We start from the raw sequence: 22,001 nt of genomic DNA on the forward strand, positions 1-22,001 counted from the left end.
GAGCCTGGAGGAGGAGGTGGGGCTTCAGCTGGGCCTCGATGGCTCTGGATTGGACCAAGAGCAGTGCAAAGGAAAGAAGACAGCTTTTTAGATGGAAGGACATGCCGTGAGCAGGGCCTGGAGGTAGAGACGTGGAAGGTGCATTTTGTGAACTGGGTTTACACTGAAGAGCAAGGAAACTCTGTGAGAGGAGCGTTTTTATTTGCAGAGTTTTTATCTGTGATTGGGCAGGCAAGTGTCTGAGTGATTTAGCTCACCCAGCACAGCACTCGGGACCATTACTTTGGCTCAGAGCATTGCTGAGAGCCTGACTGTACCTGTCGCTGTGACACTTGGCTCACCCGCCTTGAGGATGTAATGGGGCTGGAGGGAGGCAGGTGACCTCCCAATCTTCCCCGTCTGAGAGGCCTGGGTCGAATGGGGCACAGGGGACCCGGGGACGGGGGCGGGGATCCAGTCTTGCTTTGGATTTGCCTCGGCCCCTTCTGGGTCACAGAACAGCTTCCCGCCCGCCAGCCCGCCTCAGCCCGCCTCCTCTGGAGCTGGCTTTCCGCTTATCTTAATTTATTGATGAAAACTTGTTTTACGGTCCAGAGCACAGACGGCAGCAGCTCCCTGCCAAAAGAAAGCACGCCTGCAAATCGGAAAAGCTGCCTCCCAGAGATGGATGGCTGGGGACCGGCAGGACGGCAGAGGGAGTAGAGCCCATGTGGGCAGACGCTGCTGCAGGCCTGGGTGGACAGGGCTCGGGGAGGCCCAGGAGCAGCCCCCGTGTGCCGGCTGGGGCCGGGGCAGCGGGAGCAGTGGAGGACCTCCCTGCCTGTCTCCACCGCAGGTTCCTGACTCACTGCTGGCCTCCATAACCTGGGGAATGACGGCTGCAGGCCGTAAATACTAATAATGGCTTTCATTTATAGTTGTGTACAAGGCGCCATGCTAGGAAGTTTATTTTCATGAACCTCATTTAATCCTGACGACAAGTTTATGTGGTAGGTACCGTTAATTCCCATTTAAAACACAAGCACCAGAGAAAAAGCCGTTCTCTGCGGTTGCTGGCTGGTGAACGAGGGAACCTGGAACTTTAACCAGGTCTACCTGGACCCAAGGCCAGAGTCAGCCACGGCCGTCTCTGACCCACACACTCCAACTCTGGCCAGTGTCTTGTCTCACATTGCGGCCACCTCTGCAGCCTGGTGGTGTTGGTCCAGCTGGCCCGGGTATTCCCAGGGTAGGACCCTGTCTCATGATCTTGTGTGCGGTAGAAGCCGGTGCAGTGCTGGGCTCAGGGCAGATGTGTGCAAGGCACCTGCTGAGTAACTAACTGGCTAGAGGATCCCACGAGCAGGTTACTCTTTACCAAAAAGCAGAAATCTTTTCAGTGGCTTCTGTGCTTTCCTCTGAAACTCCGCGTCCTTGTGGGTCAAATAAGAAAACTCTCAACATCCCTGCTCACTACATCGGTCAGTTACAGGTACCACGTAGAAAAGGGCCCAACTCCAAGGGCTCCAGTGTTTTCATCTGTAAAATGGGCCCCACTCAAGATCATCACCACCATTTACAGAGACGCAGTACATGGAAGCGCCCTCTGGAAAACGAACGGCAAAACATCGTTATTATTTCCGTGAGCTCCTGTTTTGTGGAGATACGGGTGCAAAAAGGTCCACTGAGCTGCAGCTGTGTTTATTTTCTTCCTCCTTGCTTCCTCTTGGAGAATGGTGTAGCCAACAATTTTCACAGCTCTGGGAGAATCAGCAAAGCAGGTAGACGCCCTCGGCTGGACCACCACCTCCACCCTGAGCATCTGTCTGCTGCTCCTGCCTGCTGTGGCCGTGTACCCCCTCCGTTCCCCACCCCACCACCCGGGCTGTGTGCCTGGCTCTCTCCACTTCTTGGCATGCCTGTGTCACCGGCCCCAACTCAGGTTGGGCTATGAATTTGTCGAACATGTTTAATACAATGAAATCTTAGATTTTTCTCAGGTCTGTAGGAGGCAGGTGGAGGTTGGAATCACAAGAGTCATAGCAAATTGTGTTAAAATCCCAGCTCTGTCAACTCCATGTGTGAGCTTAGACGGGATACTCAACCTCCTTGATCCTTTGTAAAGTCCAGAGAAAATAATAGTAACTGCCCTGTATGGCATTTGTGGAAAGGGTGGGACACAGTTCCTGGCTTGTGATATGGGCTCAGTGAATGCCAGCTCTCTCCTCGGCTTGGCTGCCTCCGTCCCCACCAGAGTCATCACCAACACTGCTTTTTCATCCTGTCCTCCTTGGCTAGAAGGAGTGCTCCAGGCCCAGAGGCTTGCTTCTGCACACTCTATCACAGCTAGCCTTCCTTTCTCAGAGCAGGCACGTGTCTGGGTGACACTCTTTCTGGCTTTCATGGGAAAGAGCCAGGCAGATGATCCAGATCCCAGCAGTGGGAGGTGGTGGGTAAGAATGCGGTTTTTGGAGTCAGATGTCCTGGGTCTCTTCATTCCTGAACCTCACTATACTTGTGTTTTCTCATCTGTAAAATGGGGAGGACAAAGATGCCACTGGGTTGGGAGGATTAAATGAGGCAATAGAGGCAAAGCACTCAGACTAGCACTAGTGCATGATCGGCACTCATCCACAGCCACAGAGCATGAGGAGGAAGGGCAGGGAAGGCGGCCGTGGGCACTGGGAGCAGGTGCAGCTGTCCCACCGAGAGCTCTGTGACCTGGGACACGTTTGTCTGGGGAGACTGTGGACAGGCAGGCAGCTTTCAACGGAGTAACTTGAATTGCCGTGCACATGTCGCAGACAGGATGGGTCATAGCCTCCTGTGTGACCAGGAGAGCCCTGAAGTGGGCACAGCCTGGCACAGGGCAGGGAGGGATCTCATGTTGTCACTTAAGTTGGTGCTGAGACCATCTCTGGCAGAGAGATCTGCACAGAACCATCCCGTGTCCCCCATGAAGCATGTCAGAAATGCCAAAATGCTGGCGTGGGTGGTCATAGCTCCCGGCTGGCAGTATAAATAATCAGGCTGTGGGCACAGGATCCCCAGGGAGAAGGTGCTCCACGTGTGGGCCCTGTCAAAGGTCTATAGCTAGAGAGAGTGTGGGTGGCTATGTTGGGGCCAGAGGTGGACCTGGTTGTCAGGCAATCTTTCCTGATACCTATTTGTGTAATTATGGTATTGTTTGCTGAGCTAGAGCCATGGAAGATCACCCTCATTACATCATTGGAAGGGCCTCCGACCCGCCATGGGTGGAGGCAAGGCAGCTGTGCTGAATGAGAGGCACCCAGTCTTAAAGTCTTCACTGTGTGACTTTTCTTCACCTCTGGGGGCACCTCCTTTCCCAAAACAGGGAGAATGGTCCCCACCCCCTTCGCCATCCTGAAGAAGGAGTTACAGTCTCCTAGATATTTGGAGCTCTTTGCCAGAAAGATGTAATGGGAACTCAAGGCATCCTTGTCCTGTTCTGCCTGCATTTTCCAAGGAGTGTGAGTAATAACACCTTGTACGGCATTTATATTCCGAGGAACACAAAGTGCTCGGCAGGCAGAGCCCTGTTCATCCCCACAGTGTCCCTGAGTGCTGGGGAGGTGCTCTTCTCTCTCTCTGGTTTATCAGAGAAACATCTCAGAAAGGTTAAGTGGCTTGCCAGAGCTGCACTGCACCTCCTGCTCCCCTGGGCTCCAGGTCCTGAGGTCTGCGCTGCCGATGGTTCTGCCTTCTATGGGAAGCCCAGGTAGCCACCAGTTATACTGCCGTCCTTGAAGGTTGGTTTCTTAAGCCCATCCTGCCTCCCACAGCAGCCCTAGCTTCACAATTACTGCGTGCTTTGATGCTGTCAGAAATGCCTTTCTCCCCAGATGGACAAAATAAAACAAATTCAGGAAGGAAAAGCTATGCTGGTAATTGGAAAATCCTTTCTCAGACCCCTCTGACAAGTTATTCTAATTCTTGGTGCCTTCCCTTCCGCTTTACAGTGACCTTGGGAATTGAGACAGTGCCGTGTGCTGGGACCCCAGGCTGCCTCCTCGTGGTTCCTCCCTGGGCAGCCGTGGCTCTGGGCATCCCCCACTCCTGCCCAGCGTAGAGTGCCCATCCTGCACATCATACAGTGTTACTGGGTGCTGGTGGCCTGAGGCTCCACGCTGCCTTCTGTCCAGTGCTGACAAGTTCCAGAGTTTGGGGAAAAGGCATGTCCCAGGGTCCTCCTCACCCCTACTCTCCCAGCAAAGGGCAGTCCTCCCACCAGCTCAGAGAACCGAAACGTCCAGTGGAGGCCATGACTGGTTTTTCAGCCTCCTTCTTGGGAGCTTCTTCCCCATTCCTGTTCCTTAGGTGCTACAGCCTGCCCTCCGTGCGTTCCCGCAGCCTGCCCTCCGTGCGTTCCCGCAGCCTGCCCTCCGTGTGTTCCTGCATAGGGATGGGAAACAGCTGTGCCCTCTTGCTCGCTTGCTCTGCCCAGGGTCTGCAGCAGAGGCTTGCAGTCTAGGGGCCACATCCTCCCATGCCCAAAGTGAGCAGGAGCTGCATGGGCTGGTAGGAGCTTGGGATTGCTGAGTAACAAGCGCTCCCTGTGTGTTCCTTCTTCCCCGCACCCACCTGCACCCCCTGTTGTGATTGCACTGTGCATCCTCGGTCTGGGAAGAGCCCCTGACCCCACTGCCCAGGCCCGGGACGGGCTTGACTGGGAAGCAGATGCGGTTCTGCCCCGCGTGTGCAGCGTGTCCTGGCAGGGCTGCAGCGGCAGCGGGAATCGATGTTTATGGACTGGTGAATGATCACTCCTCCTTTACAAGGCTGGCAGGTGCTCTGTATTATCCGCTGCTCTTTGGCATCCTGGCCACATGTCATTTTGTGGTCCTTCTGAGGGCTGTTCCTCAGGCTTTGTTCCTTCTGACAGCTTTGGCCCTACACCGGGCCCCTTGGGGGTTCTGGACGTGTCTCCACCTCCTCTGCCAGTTCGCCGTGGAGGAAGAAGGCCTGTGGGCCAATCTGAGAAGGTAGAACATGCTGGTGCCTGAGAAAGTGGACCTGGGGCCTGCTGTCAGGTGGCCTGGGGATGGGGTACAGGTGGAGGTGCGGGAGGTGACCTGCGTTGCCCTGTAGCCTTTCTCCCAGAAAGAGGCATGGCTTATAACGGAGTGTGTTGGGATGGCACATGTTAGATGCCCCCATCCCTCCCTGTCTCTGGTCCTTGCTATCTAGGCATTGCCATGTTGGGGACTGGGCCATCTCTCTCCCATGCCTTCGTCTTTGAAGCCCAGAACAGACTCAGGTTCTCCCTGCCCCCAGGGCTATACCAACCTAGAGTCTCACAGATGCCTTGGTTGGAGCGAGCCCCCAGGCAGGGCAGGTGCCCCCCCCACCATACTGAGGCTAGGCCAGGAAGCCCAAACAGATGGGTAGCACTTCAACAGGGCCAACTCTGCCCCCAGCCAGCGGCCAGAGGGCACCAAGCCCTTTGCGCAACTAGGGGCCAGGACTGCTGGTGACTGGGCATTTATCCCTCCACCCTGGGCCCTGACCCCCCTGGAGGGTGGCAGGGGGCCGTCCCCAAAGTCTCAGGTAGAATCTCCTTCATCATGGACTCTTCCATCCCAATATACACTTCAGGGTTTTAGATTGCAAGAGGTGTAGGTGTTGTAACAGGACTCACTCTCAAATGCTAGGGGTTTTGGTCAATTGGGGAAGGGTTACAAAGTTGGCTGGAGACGATTGGCCCTCTTGAAACATAATTCACGAGCTTTATAACCGCAGAGGCTTGCAGCTCCCAAACACGATGCCCCTTAAGTTTGGCCATGGGTAGACATTCTCTCTTAGAACTATCTCACATGGAGAATAACCCCATTCTTGTATAATTAAAATGTAACTGGGTTGTAGATATGCAAATGCTTTACGTAATGTTTATTTGGAGGAAAATTAGGCACAAAAATATGGGTGTGATCTCCCTGACACCTATGTAAGTTGGTGAGATGAGGGGCTGCAAAGTGAAGGTGTGAAGGTGAACTGGAGGCTTTGAGAGAAAGTGTGGGGACCAACAGTAATGACCAAGGAATCATGCCATCTGACTTGACTTATGCACAAGCTCAGTGTGAGACTGAACTGTGCTGTGGCTGCCGCTCAAGCCAATGGGGCCTTAGGCTGAATTACTAGAAGTATAGAGCTCAGAACGTAGGAGGGGAAGAGCTGGTCCTACCGTAGCTGGAGCCTAACTTTCAGTTTGAGACAGGCCTGTTCTTAGTGGGCCTCTTGGGCAAAGCTAGGATTGATGCATGTTAGCCACAGGGAAGTAGATTCTTGCATTAATAAGAAAGAATTCTTGACTGATTAGAGTTATGCAAAAAAAAAAAAAAAAAAGAATGGAGTGCATTATGGGATGGTGAGCATTCGGACCCTGGGAGACCCTGTGTGACTGCATCCCGCTCTATGGTTCCACTGAGCGGTGGTCCTCCTGCCTGCTGGGTGACTTTGGCAAAGACGTGTCTATGACTTTGTCCCTTCATTTCTCTCCATGCAGAACTGGAGGCATCGTCTGCTGTCTCTCCTCCCCTGCCCCTCCTGCCTCTCCCTTTATGGCTGTGAGAATGAATGAGCTGCGGGGGCCCTTGGAGGCCAGGGGTGTCTGAAATACAAAGCAGCAGCCATGCTCCTGGCACTGATGTATTGTCTCTGCTCCCCACGATGAAGTTCTTGGCAGGTCGGCTTCTTCCAGAGCCAGGCAGGTTCATTACTAGCCGGCATGTCAGGCTGTGAAATTAAAGCTGTTTTGATTTTTTTCCTTTTTTAAAATTCTCCACATCCACTAATTTATGAAATGCCATTAAATGTTGGGCCTGGCCTTGGCCCATAGAAACATTAGGGAGCACTGAGTCCTAGCATTTGAAAATCTCCTGCAAGCAAAAAATGGATGAGGGTGTCAGGGGGACCAGGGGCCAGGTTGGGGGCCACCAGTGACATCCGACGTGAGGATCCCAGGTGCCTTGTGGGGCTCTGCAGACACCTGAGGCAGTGGGGATTAAAATATGGCAGCAGAGATGGGAGCAACACAAGGGCACTGGGGGTTCCTGGAGTGGGGAAGACGGCGTGCACAGGAGGCTGCTTTTTCAGGAGGGTTTGCATGTCTGGGTCTGGTCCTGTTCCCCAGCTATGGCCTGCTCAGGCCCCTCTGTCCATCCCCATCATTCATTCATTCATTCATTCCTCCAGCAAATTTTTATCTAGTAATCCAGGCATGTTCTGGGCCCCACGATGGAAGAAAAATGGATAAGACATGAACCTGGGTCCTGGAAGTGCACGCGTTTTTTTGTTTGTTTGTTTTTTGTTTTTTCCAAAGTGCCGGGATTACAGGCGTGAACCACTGGGCCCGGCCGTGCATGCGTTTTTAGTGAGGGTGGACAGCAAGTCTACACAGAGGCCTGCGAGGTCCACATGTGGGCCTGGTGCTGGCAGAGGAGTCAGGCTTGGGAAGGGGCTGCTCCCACCAGTGGGGGACTGATGGCACCCATGAGACCAGGAGATATGGGCAGTAGCTGCCCCTGGGTTCTAAGCAGCATGGAAGCAGGTGGAGAAGCTGAGGAAGGGGAAAGCTTGAAGGGGGAATTGCGTCCCTCACCCCCAGAGAAGTAGGATGCCCGCTTGAAATATATATAATGACACGTGGCAGAAGCCTGTATTGAAACCACAGTCAACATGGTTCAAACTGAAGACAAGGAAGACACTGGGGATATTAGCTAATTACAAGACTTAACAAATGAGGTGGGGCTGGAGTGTGGGCTCACTGTCTAGCCATAGCCTGACTGGGCCTAAGTTTACCTGCTGTGTGTGTTTTGGATGGGCCCCTGGGGACAGAGAAGATTCTGATACAGCCTGATGACTTGGGGCTTTTCTCTGTGCCGGGGGCCTGCACCCTCTCCCTCCTCCAGAGTCAGGGCAGGGCCCAGACCGGATTGCCCTGTGGGACTTGAAGGCTTTGCCAGGAGTGAGGCCCTGCTCTGGGCTCTGTGGATTTAACCACAAACGTGACAGACCCAAATCCTAGCCCTCAAGGGAGGCCATTGGCAAATGTAAGGATGGGATTCATCTTCCCAAATTTGGATGTGGTTTTGTTCGTAGCCCTTATTTGAAGTTATTTTGAAATGCCTTCGGTTGGGGAAGGGGCAGGGGAGGCTTGGTACTCTGGCTAGCCCCTGGGTCTGCTCCTGCTCTGGGGAGGGCTTCAGTTAGGCCTGGACCACACCAGGAGTGGCTGGTGACCTCCTGCGGGTTGGTGCTAGCATTGCCTGGGGCCTGATCCCCTGAGTCACCCTGCCTCACCCCAGATTGTCCCATTGTGGGCTAGATTATAGCTCAGTCATCTCAGCTGAGACAACCCTCTGGTTTTGGAAGGGAATTTTCCCGAATGCCACCAGCTAAGCTCTCTGGCCCTGAGCTTTGGCTGCGCCACCACGGATGGGCCTTGCCTCCTTCCTGTGCTGTGTGCTGGGCTCCCTCCACAGGGGCGGCTCCCCTGCCCCGCACCTCCCTCTCCCGCTCCTGCCGCACCCTCTCCCTGCCCACTGCACTGGCTTCAGAGGTCAGCTTCCTGTCTTCCCGCCCTCCTGCCTGTGTGGGGCAGGCCTGGCTCGCCAAGACTTCATGGCCAACTGTCTCTGCTGTCACCTCCTCCCTCCTGCCCTTGCTCCCTTCCCGATTTCAGCCCTGGCTCTCCCCAGCTCCGGCTCACCAGCTGGAGTCTCCCCAGTACTTTGGGCACATCGCTGTCATTGGCTCTCCCTTCCCCACCGCTGGAGGGAACACATCAGGTTCTTTCTCCAATGGCTGTTCTCAAGGCATTGACCGGCCAAGGGTGGGTGCCTGGCGGGGGGATAGGGTGTGGGGCAGGGTTTCTCAAGCTCTATTGACAACTGGGGCCAGACAGTTCTTGACTATGTGGGCTGTCCTGTGCGCTGCAGGGTGTTCAGCAGCATCCCTGGCCTCTACTCACCAGAGGCCAGGAGCAGCCCCTCCGAGTTGTGGCAACCAAAAATGTCCCCAGACTTGCCACATGTTCTCTGGGGAGCAGAATTGCTCCTGACTGGGAACCACTGGGCTGAGGGCTGACAGCTTCATGTCTCAGGCTGGGCTAAGACTGCACCAGAGGGACCTGAGAAATGATCTCGTCCAAATCCCATGTTTTAGAGGAAATTGGGCCTCCAAGAGCTAAAGAATCTTAGGGTCACACTGGGGAGCAGCATGATGAGAGAGGCGTTTTAGGAAAAGGAATCAGGCAGCTCTATGCAGGCTGGGCTGGAAACCAGAGGCCAGGGGCAGGGAGGGCAGTGGGGGCCGTGATCTGGACGTGGGACCCATGGCGAAGGCCTGGTCTTGGTGCCTGTGCCCTCTCAGTCGGAGGTCCCCTGGGAGCAGGTGGTAGTAAAGCCTTCTACACCAAATGCCAGAAGCCAAGGTTTTGTCCCAGTCCGGCATTGTGACTGGGGACTTCCATGTCCCCGCCTTAGCTTCCTGGAAAATCAGGCGTGACCTTTGTGTTTTCTTCTTGCCGGGAAGCTCTGATAGTGTTGAGCCATCGGAAGATGGGAGCAGAGGGCTCGATTCGGCTGGAGCCCCTTGAGGATGGGAGTGTGGCAGTGGGGATGTGTGTGGCACCCGCTCTACTACGCTGGCCTCACTGGGCAGACGTGCACCATGTGTGGAGTTGTGCCAGGCGGGGGCTGTGATGGAGGCGGGAACAGGTTTGAGGGCTTGGAGAGGAAGGCTTCGGGTCCAGACTGTGCCGCCGTAGGATAGGCCACAGATCTTTCCTGGGGGCCTGGAGGACTTTGGACAGGAAATGGGAAAGGAAGCAGATTTGGGGACAGGGCACCAGCTATGTTCCCTGAGAGGTAGAAGGCTCCCGGCTGGGTCTGGCAAGGCCAAATCACAGGATGTGGAATGTAAAGTCAGAGAAGCAGTTTGAAGAGAGGTGACCAGGTCCTGGAGTTTCGGACCTAAGAGGTTTTCCTAGGTGGAGGCTCCTGAGCATCCCAGCACTTCCCCAAGGAGGGAAGTGGAGAGAGGGGCTCGGAAGGGATCCCCCTCCCTGCAGGTACACCGACCGTGGGAAACCGCTTCAGGAGGAAAGCTGTACTTTGAGAACTTTTCCAGGCCCGAGGAGGATCCAGGCTCTGAGCTCTGGGGTCCTGCGTGTCTCCAGCTGCAGTGGGTGGGGGCACCCCGCGGCTCCCCCTGCAGCCAGTACCTGCGGCAGCAGGGTTTCCGCTTACTCATTCCAGGGTCTGGCTTTTAGAGCCATAAATCTTCAGCATGAAGATCATAAGTTCTCCATGGTATGATTAATGAAAGAAAAATTGAGACGGCAGCATAGAAACTGACCGGATTGAAGAAAAGTCAGAGTGACTATTCGGATGAAAGTTTCAGCCATCACTGGTGAACCCAGAGCTTCTGGACCAGCTTGGAGCGCCACCTAGTGGCCGCAGTGGGGATAGCCCCCGTTTCCTGGCGAAGCTTTGTGATGGCCCAGTTGGGCGATGCTGTGGGTCTGAGTGTGCCCATTCCTTGGGAGCCCTGACCTGGTTCCATGTGGGGCTGCCCCTGGGGACAGAGGGTGCAGGCCCACTCTCCACAGTGTGAAGGACCCAGGCAGCTGCGGGACGTACCTCATTCGGACCCCCGTCCAGCTCCTTGCACTGTCTCTGGGTTAGTAATACGTGGAAGTATCTGTTCCCACCTTTTTCTTTATGCACTGTGTGGACCACCTTTCTGGTTCCCCATTTATCAAAATCCTGCTCATTCTTCAAAGCCCAGCAAGGCCTGTCAATGCCACCTTCAAAACGTCTCACATTGGCCCATTTCTCACCGCTCCTCCGTAGCCTCCTGGTATGAGTTCCCAGCTCCCGCCTCCCAGTAGCCTCCCAGTTGCTCTCCTGGCCTCCCTCAGGCCGTCCCACGGTCACTTCTCCAAACAGCAGCTAGAGTGATCTGCGGAAAACCTCAGTGAGGTCTTGTCAGTCTCCAGCTCCGGGGCCTTCCCGTCACACTGAGGACACCTGCACGTTTCCTTTACCTACGAGGTCCCAGCTGGCCTGGCCCCCGGCCACCCCGCCTGCCTTGTCTCCTACCACGTGTCACCTCACTCAGTGTTGTAGCACACGGCCAGCGTGCTCCTCCTTGGCTGGCCAGGCTCCTTCCCACTGCGGGGCTTTTGCACCTGCTGTTCCCTCTGGAATGTTCTTCCACCAGATAGTTATGTTACTCCCTCCCCGTGTTTATTTGGGTTTTTGCTTAAACACCACCTCTTCCAAGACACCTTCCCTGCCCACACCCTCCCCAGTTATTTTCTGGCTCTTTACATAGCCTTATTTTTCTTCGTGGCACATGTCAGCAGCTGAAGTTGTGTCATTTGTTGCTTACCTAAGGTCAGTGTCTCCTGTAAGAATCTACTCTTCGTGAAGGCAGGGTCTTTGCCAGTGAGGGGTACCACTGTCTCCCCAGCTCGGAGAACAGGGCCTGGCGCTGAACACGCAGGTGTTGGGTTTGTGGAGGAATAAGCGAAGGAGATGCCCTTCCTCAGGGAAGCATCTGTCCCCTCCCCTCGCCTTCCCGTGGGCATCACTACCCTGCCTAATTGCGGGTTGCCTTGTCTCAGCCCCGAGCCTCTGTTTCCTCCCAGGAGCCAGAGCAGCTTGAGAGCAGGGGCTGGGCTGATTCCTGGATTCAGCATAGTCAGCACAGGCCCTGGCACAGAACAACTGCCAGGGAAGTGCCTTTCCAGCAAGCAGTGCCCGGAGCTGGCCACGCACATCTTGTAGCTTATTCCATTCTAATTCTTACAACAGTCTAAAAGGAAGGGGATGATATTCTCACTCTGCATACGAGAGGTTTGCAAGCTCACACCGCCAGGATAAGCTAGAGCCGGGAGTCCTGTTCGGGTCTGTGACTCCCAAGCCCTTACCCCTGCACGTTCACCCGGCATGGAATGTTCTCGTCCTTCGTCTGCCCCAAGTCCACCCACCCTTTAGGGACTGCCTCCTTCAACTGGCTTCCGTGACTGCGACAGTGATCGCCTCCTCTGAACGCCCGTACCGTTGACTGGGCACCAGTCCATCCCACCTGGGAGTGTAAATGTTGCACTTTTATAGCTCCCATCCAGCCAGAACAGAGACCCCGGGAAAACAGGTCTCTAAAGTGGTTGTAGCTTTTCTGACATGGCACACTGCATGCTGTAGGCACTCAATAACTACTATTTGACTGATTGATTGGTTCCTTAGACTCAGCAAACTTCCCCTGAGCTGGCGGAGGGAGTGGGGGAGTGCCCGCTAGATCGAGCATAAAATCAGGCAGATGTGGAGATTTGTGGCCAGTGAAATGGAAGCTTCCCCAGGTGGAGCCGGTGGCGCTGGCAGCCCCGGGGGTGCTGTTGGGGAGAGTTACTTTTCGGTTTTGGGGCCGATCATGCCAGAGGCTGGCTTATAGGTGGATGGTGAAGGCAGCCATGGACTCCCATGTCCCACACACTGGCCAGGCCCGCAGCCAGCTGGTGACTGCCTCCTTTCTCCATCTGTGGGAAGTTGTTCTTCAGACTCCAGTGGACAAATGGCCCTTCAGGTCAGAGTAACAGGACCCAGTCGTGGGAAGTTCTGGCTCCAAGAAACCCGACTCCGAGGGTCCCTTCCCACCTCCGGAGATGAAGTCTTTCTTGCTTTCCCTGACCCCAGTTCTCCCCTCTCACCAGGCCTCTGTCTTGGACACTGGGGCCTCTTCTCTATCACACAGAGTAACCTAACCGCTCACATGTGCCCAGTACCTTCCATGTATTTGTCATGCACTTCTGCCTCTGTGTGGTTTAATCCATCCTCAGAGTGACCTGGGAGGCTCGTGAAGCTGGCACAGTCTCCGTTGTCATATGGGGAGACTGAGGCACAGAGAGGCTAGGGGACCGTCTGGATCACTCAGCCGACATGCTTTGGGTCTGCGGCCATGCCCGACGGTAGTCCTGTTCCCACCTTGTCGGTTCTGACTTTGTCTGTGTCTCAGAGCGTGGGGTGGGGGCCTGCAGGGTTCCCAGGTCCGTGGACGAGTGTGAGAGCAGTGCCAGGCTAATGGGCTTTCCTTCCTCTCCAGCTCTGTGGCTGTGGGCTGCTTGGAGTGGGCATCTGGCTCTCCGTGTCCCAAGGCAACTTTGCCACCTTCTCCCCCAGCTTCCCTTCGTTGTCTGCAGCCAACCTGGTCATCGCCATAGGCACCATTGTTATGGTGACGGGCTTCCTCGGCTGCCTGGGGGCCATCAAGGAGAACAAGTGCCTCCTGCTCAGCGTAAGTTATGTCCGAATCCCCAGTCCCTCCAAATCCTGATCTCCTTGCACTTGTACCCCGGGACAGGCAAGACCTGGAACACTAGCCACCTGGTGTCCAACCTGAGCCCAGGGAAACTGCCTCTAGAATGTTCTAGGCTTGATCACACCCCTCCTCATCATGATTGGTTATGCATACCCCTAGTCCCTCCTACTCCCAGATTAGTCAGCTCCTTTATTATGCCCCTGTCCTAGCTATCTGGGTTTCCTCAGGAGGAGCTGGCCTCTCCCAGACCTGGGAAGCCCCACCTAGGCGCCCCCTGTCCCTGCCTTCCACGCCCTCCTTGTCCTCAACCCTGCCCATTGCCACCTACCCATGCCTGGCCCTTTCCTTTGCAGTTTTTCATCGTCTTGTTGGTCATCCTCCTAGCAGAGCTGATCTTACTCATCCTCTTCTTTGTCTACATGGACAAGGTAAGCCTTGCCAGATGGGAGGGGGCATATGGAATGTCACTGCCCTTAGGGTTGGGCCAAGCAGGCCAGGGGCCCTTCCCTGGCCAGAGGAAGAGTGCTGGCAAGCAGCACCTGTGCAGAAAGGAAGACGGAACCATGGGTTGGGAAAGCTACCGAGGAAAGGCCAGTTGGAAGGTTTTGATGGGGGGAGCAAGGGGCGGGCAAATTTGGAGGATGGGGGAGTTGTATAGTCCCAGGAAGTGGAATCCTCTGCATGACCAGAGATGGCAGTGGGCTGCCTCTGGCGCTGGCGAGCTCCCTGTCACTGGAAGGAATTAAGCTACTTGGAGAAGGGATTCACACCTCCTCAGGTGGTTGGGCTGGGTGATTTGAGAGCAACCCATGAGAAACAAGGAGGAACTCTCTGGACGAAGCTGGCTGAGCAGGACTGACAGCACAGGGAGGCTCTGTTTCCTGCACTAGAGCCCTTGAGGACGGGCGCTGCTCCTGGGTTCAGGAGGATGGTGGGTGGCCCCCTATAACCTCGCCAGGCTGGGCAGTTTGCAGTCACCAGTGAAGTTGGCCAGGATTTCAGTCTCTTGGGGCGTGGCAGGCCCTTTGGTACCATGTGCTCCAGAACTGTGTAAGGAGCAGTTCTTGAAGTAGCTGCCTGAGCCACACCGAAAGTTAGAGACATCGTTAGGATGAGAAAGAATAATTTTTTAGTTTTGCACTTGAGAAAGGGAAGAAAGAACAATGTCCAGAGATTTGTCTGTGCCAGCCCTGTTCTTGGCCCTTTTATGAGAATTGTTTCCCTTAGTTCTCACAACAGCACCATGAGTAGATACAGCTATTCAATATCAGGTAGAACAGCGGTGAGGGAGGCGCAAGGTCACATGACCTGTCTTCCTCCCTTAGTTCCCAGGGTGTGTTTTGAGGGGGGCAGTCTGTGGGGAAGCTGTGTAGTGGGGGGCGAGGGTGGCAGAGTGACCTGTGTGTGTGGCTGGTCCTGGGATGGGAGAGTGGAGGCATTTGGTGTTTTTGCCTCTGTGTGTTACAGCCCTGGCCCTGAATTTAGCTCTGGCAGGAGGCGGTGGGTGCACCAAGGCCTGCTGTATTCTGAAGCTGGGAGTGTGCGCCTACCCCCGCACCTCTGTTGGGCCAGCAGAGCCCCCCACCCCAGTGGGCAGGGCCTTCCAGACCAGCTGCCTCCCCTGCCTTCCTCACTCCTCATCTGTCACCCACCATCCTGGGTGACCTGAGGTGGGCTGGAGAGATAAGCTGCGTCCTGATCCTGACCATCTCGCTGTGTCCCTCCACCTGGCAGGTGAATGAGAACGCTAAGAAGGACCTGAAGGAAGGCCTACTGCTGTACCACACGGAGAACAATGTGGGGCTGAAGAACGCCTGGAACATCATCCAGGCTGAGGTACGGGCTGGGCCACACTGGCGGGGCCAGGCAGGGAGGACGGGTGGCAGCCGGCACTTGTAGCTGCCTTCCCAGGTGACCTGACCCGGCACCTGTGCTTTCTGGATTTTAGCCGGGAGTGGGGTGGTACCCACCGGGGCATTTGCCTGAACTGCCGAGTCAGACGTGGTACAGCAGGGTGCAGCCAGGAGGGATGGGGACACAGGTAGGGGCAGGCCTAAGAGAGCTGTGGCTGAGCTTTGGGATGAATGACTGAATTTATTTTAGCAATGATTTGCCTCCATGATGGGGCTTGGCTTAGGTGAGGAGGCCCTGGCTGTAAGAGGAAAATAAGTCCATACTTCCAGATGCACCCATTTTAAGCCCTGGCGAGGGGCCGGCAGGGGCTTGAGTGGCAGTCAGCTTGGGACGGTTCACAGAAGGAGCAGAGGTGCTGGTGGGGAGGTGCCCAGCCCGACGGTGGGCTGCATTGCCTTCTCCCACTCTGTTCTCCAGGAGGGAGCACTCACTCGCTTCCCCAGTGGGCCCGGCTGAAGCCCAAAGAAGGGACGAGAAGCAAGCCCTTTGTCTCCTCCCTTAACTCCAGGGTGGCCACTTTTTGGGGGGCTGGAGTTGGCCTGGGCAAGGGAAGGCCCTGGGGAGGAAGGGGCAGGCCATGGCATGTCTGACCACCGCTTCCATTCCTGCCGGCCAGATGCGATGCTGTGGCGTCACTGACTACACAGACTGGTACCCGGTGCTGGGGGAGAACACGGTTCCCGACCGCTGCTGCATGGAGAACTCCCAGGGCTGCGGGCGCAACGCCACCACGCCTTTGTGGAGAACGGTGAGGCTGGGGATGGGCCGCGTGGGTCCAGGAGCCCATGTGTGGATGTCCTGGCACGAGGAGACCTATAGCGGGGGCTGGGCCCAGGACACTGAGAGGTTGGCTGAATGTGGGGTGGGGTAGGGGCTCACAAAATAAAGCCGAAAGGCAGATGGAAAATGGGGGGTGGGGCTGACCCACAGTTGGGAGAGTCAGAGGGTGAGGGGTTGAATGGGGTCTGAGGCTGTGCAGCTGGCCTTGCAGGTGGGGTGGAGGCTGCACCAAGGGAGGGGGACAGGGCTGAGGCCAGGGAGGGCTGGGAGGTAAGAGCAAGGCGAGGTGGAAGGAGAGAGTGAGGTGGGGGCCGGGCTGCAGGGAGCGCATGGTGGGCTGGGACCCTAATGTCGTGGGCCTCGCTCCCCAGGGCTGCTATGAGAAGGTGAAGATGTGGTTCGATGACAATAAGCACGTGCTGGGCACGGTGGGGATGTGCATCCTCATCATGCAGGTAAGAGGGGCGTCCCCAGCAGCCTCGCCCACCCTGCTGGCCTCAGCGCAGAGGGAAGGAAGCACAGAGAAGTGAAAGCAGTGTTGGTTCATGGCGGAGGGTCTGGAGTTCATCACAGCTTTTCAAGCTTGGCAGCTGTGCCTGCCACCGTTTTCTCTGAGCTCTGACCTGAGAGCACCTCAGCACTGACAGTGGTGCTCAGGGCTGCCTGTGGCCAGGCCTAGGCTGGGATATTGAAGCTGGAGTCACCCCCCGTGGGTTCCCCCAGTTCTGCCCGAACCTTGAGCCCAGAGAGCCATGCAAGGCACACACGGTGTCCCCTCGTCACCGTCTTTACAGCCTGTGCACACGGCACACTATCTGTGGTGACCGTGAGACCACAGCGGGCTTCCTTCTGCCTCCTGCACTTGTCTGGGTCCCCAGCTCCTTTGAGATCCGGGAGGGGAGGGACACAAACAAGTAGTGACATCGTCCTGAGCACACATCATTGGTGAGACAGCCCTGTTGCTGCCAAGACATTGCACCATGTATTCTACAAGCAGACAGGAGGGGCTTGGCAGGAGTCCTTTTTTTTTCTTTTTTTAAGTGACAGTGTCTCACTTTGTTGCTCAGGTTGGAGTGCAGTGGCGCCCTTATAGCTCGCTGCAGCCACAAACTCCTGGGCTCAAGCAGTCATCCCACTTCAGCCTCTCAAGCCGCTGGGACTACAGGCGTATACACCACCATACCTGAATGATTGAAAACTTTTTTTAAAAAATAGAGATGGGGCCTCCCTCTGTTGCCCAGGCTGATCTCAAGCCATCCTCCCACCTTGGCCTCCTAAGGTGCCACTGTGCCCGGCTGGCCTGAGTCCTGAACGATCCCTGCCACCTCCCACTCCCCACCTTGGCGCCTGTGAGCCCCCACTTAGGGCCAGGTCCTCCGTGCATCCCGTGCCCGCAGCACCCCTCTGAGTGGGCATGCGTGTGCGTCCTGCAGAGGTTTGGTGGCTTCTGGTCTCACAGCCCCACGAGGCTGAGCCAGCGTTCACCTGTGTGTGACCTCTGTTCACGGTTTTCTTCATTTCTTCATGCCACTAGCACTTTCCTGGCACACCCGTGGCCATCCCTGCTTGCTCGAGGTGTCCTGTGACATCCCAGGCCTCTAGGGGCTGAGGTCAGGTCCAGGCTGCTGCAGCTCCTGCCTCAGGCCCCTCCCCGTGTCTTTCAGATCCTGGGCATGGCCTTCTCCATGACCCTTTTCCAGCACATCCACCGGACTGGTAAGAAGTACGACGCATGAGCCGGCTGGCCGGGAGTGCCCGCCCCGCCCTGCTGCCCCGTGGAGGGGAGAAGATTGAGCTTTGTGTCGCCTGCCTGCACTCTCCAGATGTGACCCCTGCACCCACCCACCTCGGCCTGCCCTACCCTCCTACCCTGCCTCAGCCTCGGACTTCTCAGTGGGTAGAGTGCCAGCGAGGAGGAGGCACACGGAGACCTGGGGCTCGGGGCACCTGGATTCCTGCATCTGCATATGCGTATTTGCCAAAGACGACAGGGTGGGCTGGGGTGCACTCAGGAGGAACCCCCAGCACTGATGGGCTTCTGCCCCTGCCCTTCCTCACACTGACACTTTGTCCCCACGTGGGGTGGGGAGCGGAGTGCCCGCCCCGTGGAGATACCGCCCCAGCGGGGGCTGCTACGTCCATGGCCACCATGAGGCACTTGGTGGGGCGGGGGTCTGCCAGCCTCTGGGCAAGGCCCCTGGAGCATCTCGCCCAGGCTTTTTATACCTTACAATGTAACTTTTTTTATTTTATTTTACTCTACGATTATTCAGGAATATTATCTCTCAGATAAGTTTAGGGTTAGATTTCTGATTTGTAACTTTTTACTGTGTTGATTTCTTTAATGGTTTGAATTTTTTTCCCTGAGGGTGAGGGATGGGTGGGAAGAGAGGACATCTGTCCAGTCTCAATCAGGACAGACCACCGTGCGACGCCCGGGAGGCTCTCGGATGGGGCGTGCCTGCGCCCTCAGAACGTGTGGGAAGGAGGGGCGGTGGATGGGAGCCTGGGAGAGGTGGGTGAGCATGAAGCAGGCTGGAGGCGCCCCTGCACAGGAGGTGGCGTGTGCTGACTAATGGAGCTGGAAAGGCCAGGGCAGGGGTCCCCACGGTGCTGGAGAAACGCTTTGCCGGGAATGTGGCAGAGCTAGAGGGGTCCTTAGACTTTTCGCTGAGGAGCAGTTGTTGGTATTTTCTTTCTTCCTTCCTCCCGCTCTCTGCTGGCACAGGAGGCTTCCCCTTCCACCCCGTGTGGGTGCTCCCACAGCAGGTTCTGCACACCCCAGTTATTTCACAGACATTCCTGCTAGAAACTGTCAGACAAATACCTCTCTAGTTCGGATGCTGCGCACTTTCTCCCTTGCTTCTGGAAGGGGAAGCAGTCCTTAGGTTTTGCTGTGCTGGGACAGTGGCAGGGGATCCACGGGGGCGGGGACCCACGGTCGTCCCCACCAGCCTTGCTCAGCTGTGGGTTGCCCTGCTGGGAAGGAGGGAATCACGTCCACCTGGGTCCCAAGATCTTCGCCGCCTTCCCTGGGGCCATGGACATCAGCAGTGGGTTGGGTGGCGATCCTGTCGTCTGTGATCCCAAGGAGAAGAAATACAGAAAACCCAAGGGAGCTCGGACTGGCTCTTGTTACCAGAGCCACAGGAAGAAAGCAGCCGGAGTCATGCATGTGCAGAGCTGGGCCTAGGAGAGAAACAGGCTGGGGAGTGAGGTGGGGAGTGGGGTTCAGCTGCAGCAGGGCGCCCCTCCAAACTGCAGCTGGGCTGGCTTACTGTTTTGCAGTCCAAAAGGTGGTGGATCCATGGGACTGAGCATGGGGACCTTACCCACTAGCCAGCATCTAGTGCACTTGCTCAGGTGGGGCCTTGGTGGGCGGCTGCCTTTCCTATACAGTTTGTCTTGTCACCCTGGTTTCCCACTGGGGCCAGGTCTCTTCCCCAGCCTCCACCTGTCTGTCTGCTCCAAGAGCTGAGACACAGGCACCCAGCACCAGTCACTCCTCTGTTCACCTTAAGTAACACACACGTCGGGACCAGGAGGATAGAACTGTTGGCATTATCAGGACTCGTGTTTTGCGGGGGTGGGAGTTGAGAGGAGGGCGGTCTTGTGAGTTGGGCAAGGTAAAGACTGCTTCCCTGAGGCAGGGGCGGTGGTGCCGATGGAACCCAGGGAGGCCCACGTTTGAGCAAAGCTGCCCTTCCCTTGTTCCCTGGCCTGGCTTCCTGGTAAGGAGCTTCAGCCACCTCCCCAGGAGCCCCCAGAGTGCAGATTCTGGAGCAGACACACCCTGGTGGAGAGATACTCGGCACACAAGTGCTCCAGTTGCACGGTGGGACCCGGGGCCTCGTGCGTTTCTCGCTGTGGGTGGGGTAGGTGGGTTGGTTTGTGCCTATCAATGCAATTTTTAATTTTTGTTAATATCAACAGCAAAAGCCGAGTGCATTAGGAGACGTGCAACCTCCCTGAAAATCTTTTCTGTTGCTGGAGTGCTTCAGTGGTGGCCTCTGGCCCCAGAGCCTTTGCCACAGTGCCCCCACCAGCCCCCACCTCATCCGTCTGTTTGCAGAGCCTCATCTACAGGTCCCCATGCTGCCTTCTTTACTCACTCTGCGCTTGGCTGTTTTGTTATTTGCCTGAGTCTACGTTGGGCGGAAGCCTCTGTGCACGGAATGGGTGTTCCTCCAAGCCTCTTCCACTCGGAGGGCCACACCCGGCGATGCCAGTGAAGGTGGCACAGCCTCTCTTCAGTTTCTCTTGACTGTGATCTCACTGGGGCAGAATTCCCCGGAGAGAATTCCCTCACTCACAGCTCCCTCTGCCAGAGTTAGTTCTATCAGGTCTGATGTGAGCAATTTACACACTTGTCTCAGAAAGTCCCTCAGGGTTTGTAGAGGACTCAGGGGGCATCTGCTGCAGACTCAGCCTTTCTCTGCAGCCATTTTGCAGCAGGGGTGAGCGGGCACAGGCTGCGAACTGCCCTTGGGTGGTGGTAGCAGGGGTCAAGGTGCAAGTCTCCCCCTGCACCCCTCCCCCAGCTTGCGCCTTGTCACCCCCTCTCCCTCCAGCGTGGGCCTGCGTCTCAGGCTCTCTGGAAGGGCGGCCCTGCCCCAGACCCTCTTGCAGATGTCCTGGTTTGACTTGGAACTAGGTGGCCATCTTTCCAGGCTTTGGTGGCCAAAGAGCAGTCCAGGTGGATGGAAGTGGCTGTCCCCTCCTCTCCAGCCCCTGCCCACCCACCGGTGGAGGTGCTAACTAGCAGGGACGTGGCATAGGATGGGAGCTGGGTGCGAGCTGTTTGAGGTCCATTCTTTGTCCCTCAGCTTCTCAGAGTCCGGCCAGCCCTTGTGTTCCGTGCCCCCCACTTTCCTCCTCCCCACTGCAGTGAGGCAATAGTCCAGGGTGGGGCCTGGCCTCCCTGCCCTGATTGGGCACTCAGGAGGTGAGGCCTGGGGGGCTTCCTGCCCACTCCTTGCCCACCTGCCCCCGGGCAGCACGGGAGGGAGAGCAGGGCGAGCACGCTTGTTGGTTTCAGATGCACTTTCTGCTTGCGATGCTGTATCTGTGCGTTCCTTCATCCTGGTCCTGGCTTTATGGAACACCATGTTTTTAGCATGTTTTTAAATAAAAACCAATAAAGTGTCAAAAGCACAGCAGGCTGTCTCTCAGTGGTGTGTTTTGTTCGCTCAGTCAAAACTGTGACGTATGTTGTGGTTGGTGTGAGGGACCCAGATGGATCAGATACCACTCCTGCTGTTCACCCGAGACACACCCCACGGGGACCTCCTCTCTCTTTTGGGGCCCAGGTTACAGATCTGCTGGCGCGGGGAGGGTCTCACTCCTCTCTGGGTGCCTGAGGAATCCTCACATCACCCCTTGAAACAGGCTGGATCGGGGTCAGTCCCAGTGCCCGAGCCCTCTACGTGAGAGGCCATAGTCCTGTCTCCGTACACCCATCACACATGGCCAGTCCTGTGGCCGGGCCCCTAAGTGTATGGTGGGAGGGGTATGGAATAAGTCATTAGCAGCTTCCAGGAGGGGAAGGGGCTTCCTGTGGGGGTGGGGGCTGTCAGTTTCAGAAGTGGTCTTCTTCCCAGTCCCTGTGATGTGCCCGGGGTTCATTTGACCTTGATGTCTCCTAGGACTGAGGGGACCTCATAGTGTGCCTTGGCCCTTTCAGGTGACTCTGGGACAGCCTCAAAGAAGGAACACAGTCAGGATGAGGATGGTCAGCAGGGAAGGCCGTTAAAACCATGAGCGGGTAAGAGCTGCTGATTGGGCCACTGACCTTGCCGCCTTCCTGCTGTCGAAGTCTCCTGCGGCCTTGGTTGGGGTCCTGGTGTGTGGGGTTTCCTTGGCTGTCAGTCAAGGTGACAAGTTGCAGATGAGAAGCTCAGAACTCCCCTTCCTGGTCCTCACTGTGCTCATGTCCCTGGGGTGGAGGCAGGCGTGAGGGTGTGCATGGGGGTGTGACAGCAGTTGCAGGT

At 56.4% G+C, this 22,001-nt stretch overlaps 1 protein-coding gene across 6 annotated transcripts in view; it reads left to right on the plus strand.

Moving 5' to 3' along the window:
* The window catches only part of TSPAN9 (tetraspanin 9), a 209,812-nt gene extending 188,645 nt beyond the window's left edge, over positions 1–21,167 (plus strand). For all 6 annotated transcript variants that reach the window (XM_007967258.3, XM_007967256.3, XM_007967257.3 and 3 more), the window contains 6 exons: positions 13,102–13,293; positions 13,671–13,745; positions 15,052–15,153; positions 15,848–15,979; positions 16,383–16,466; positions 17,676–21,167. In XM_007967258.3, coding sequence (XP_007965449.1) covers positions 13,102–13,293; positions 13,671–13,745; positions 15,052–15,153; positions 15,848–15,979; positions 16,383–16,466; positions 17,676–17,747 — 657 coding nt within the window. In that variant the 3' untranslated portion in view covers positions 17,748–21,167. The remainder of the gene's footprint in view (positions 1–13,101; positions 13,294–13,670; positions 13,746–15,051; positions 15,154–15,847; positions 15,980–16,382; positions 16,467–17,675) is intronic.
* Positions 21,168–22,001: the final 834 nt, after the last annotated feature.

This window comes from Chlorocebus sabaeus, chromosome 11, assembly GCF_047675955.1.
Source record: "Chlorocebus sabaeus isolate Y175 chromosome 11, mChlSab1.0.hap1, whole genome shotgun sequence".
Taxonomy (NCBI): domain Eukaryota; kingdom Metazoa; phylum Chordata; class Mammalia; order Primates; family Cercopithecidae; genus Chlorocebus; species Chlorocebus sabaeus.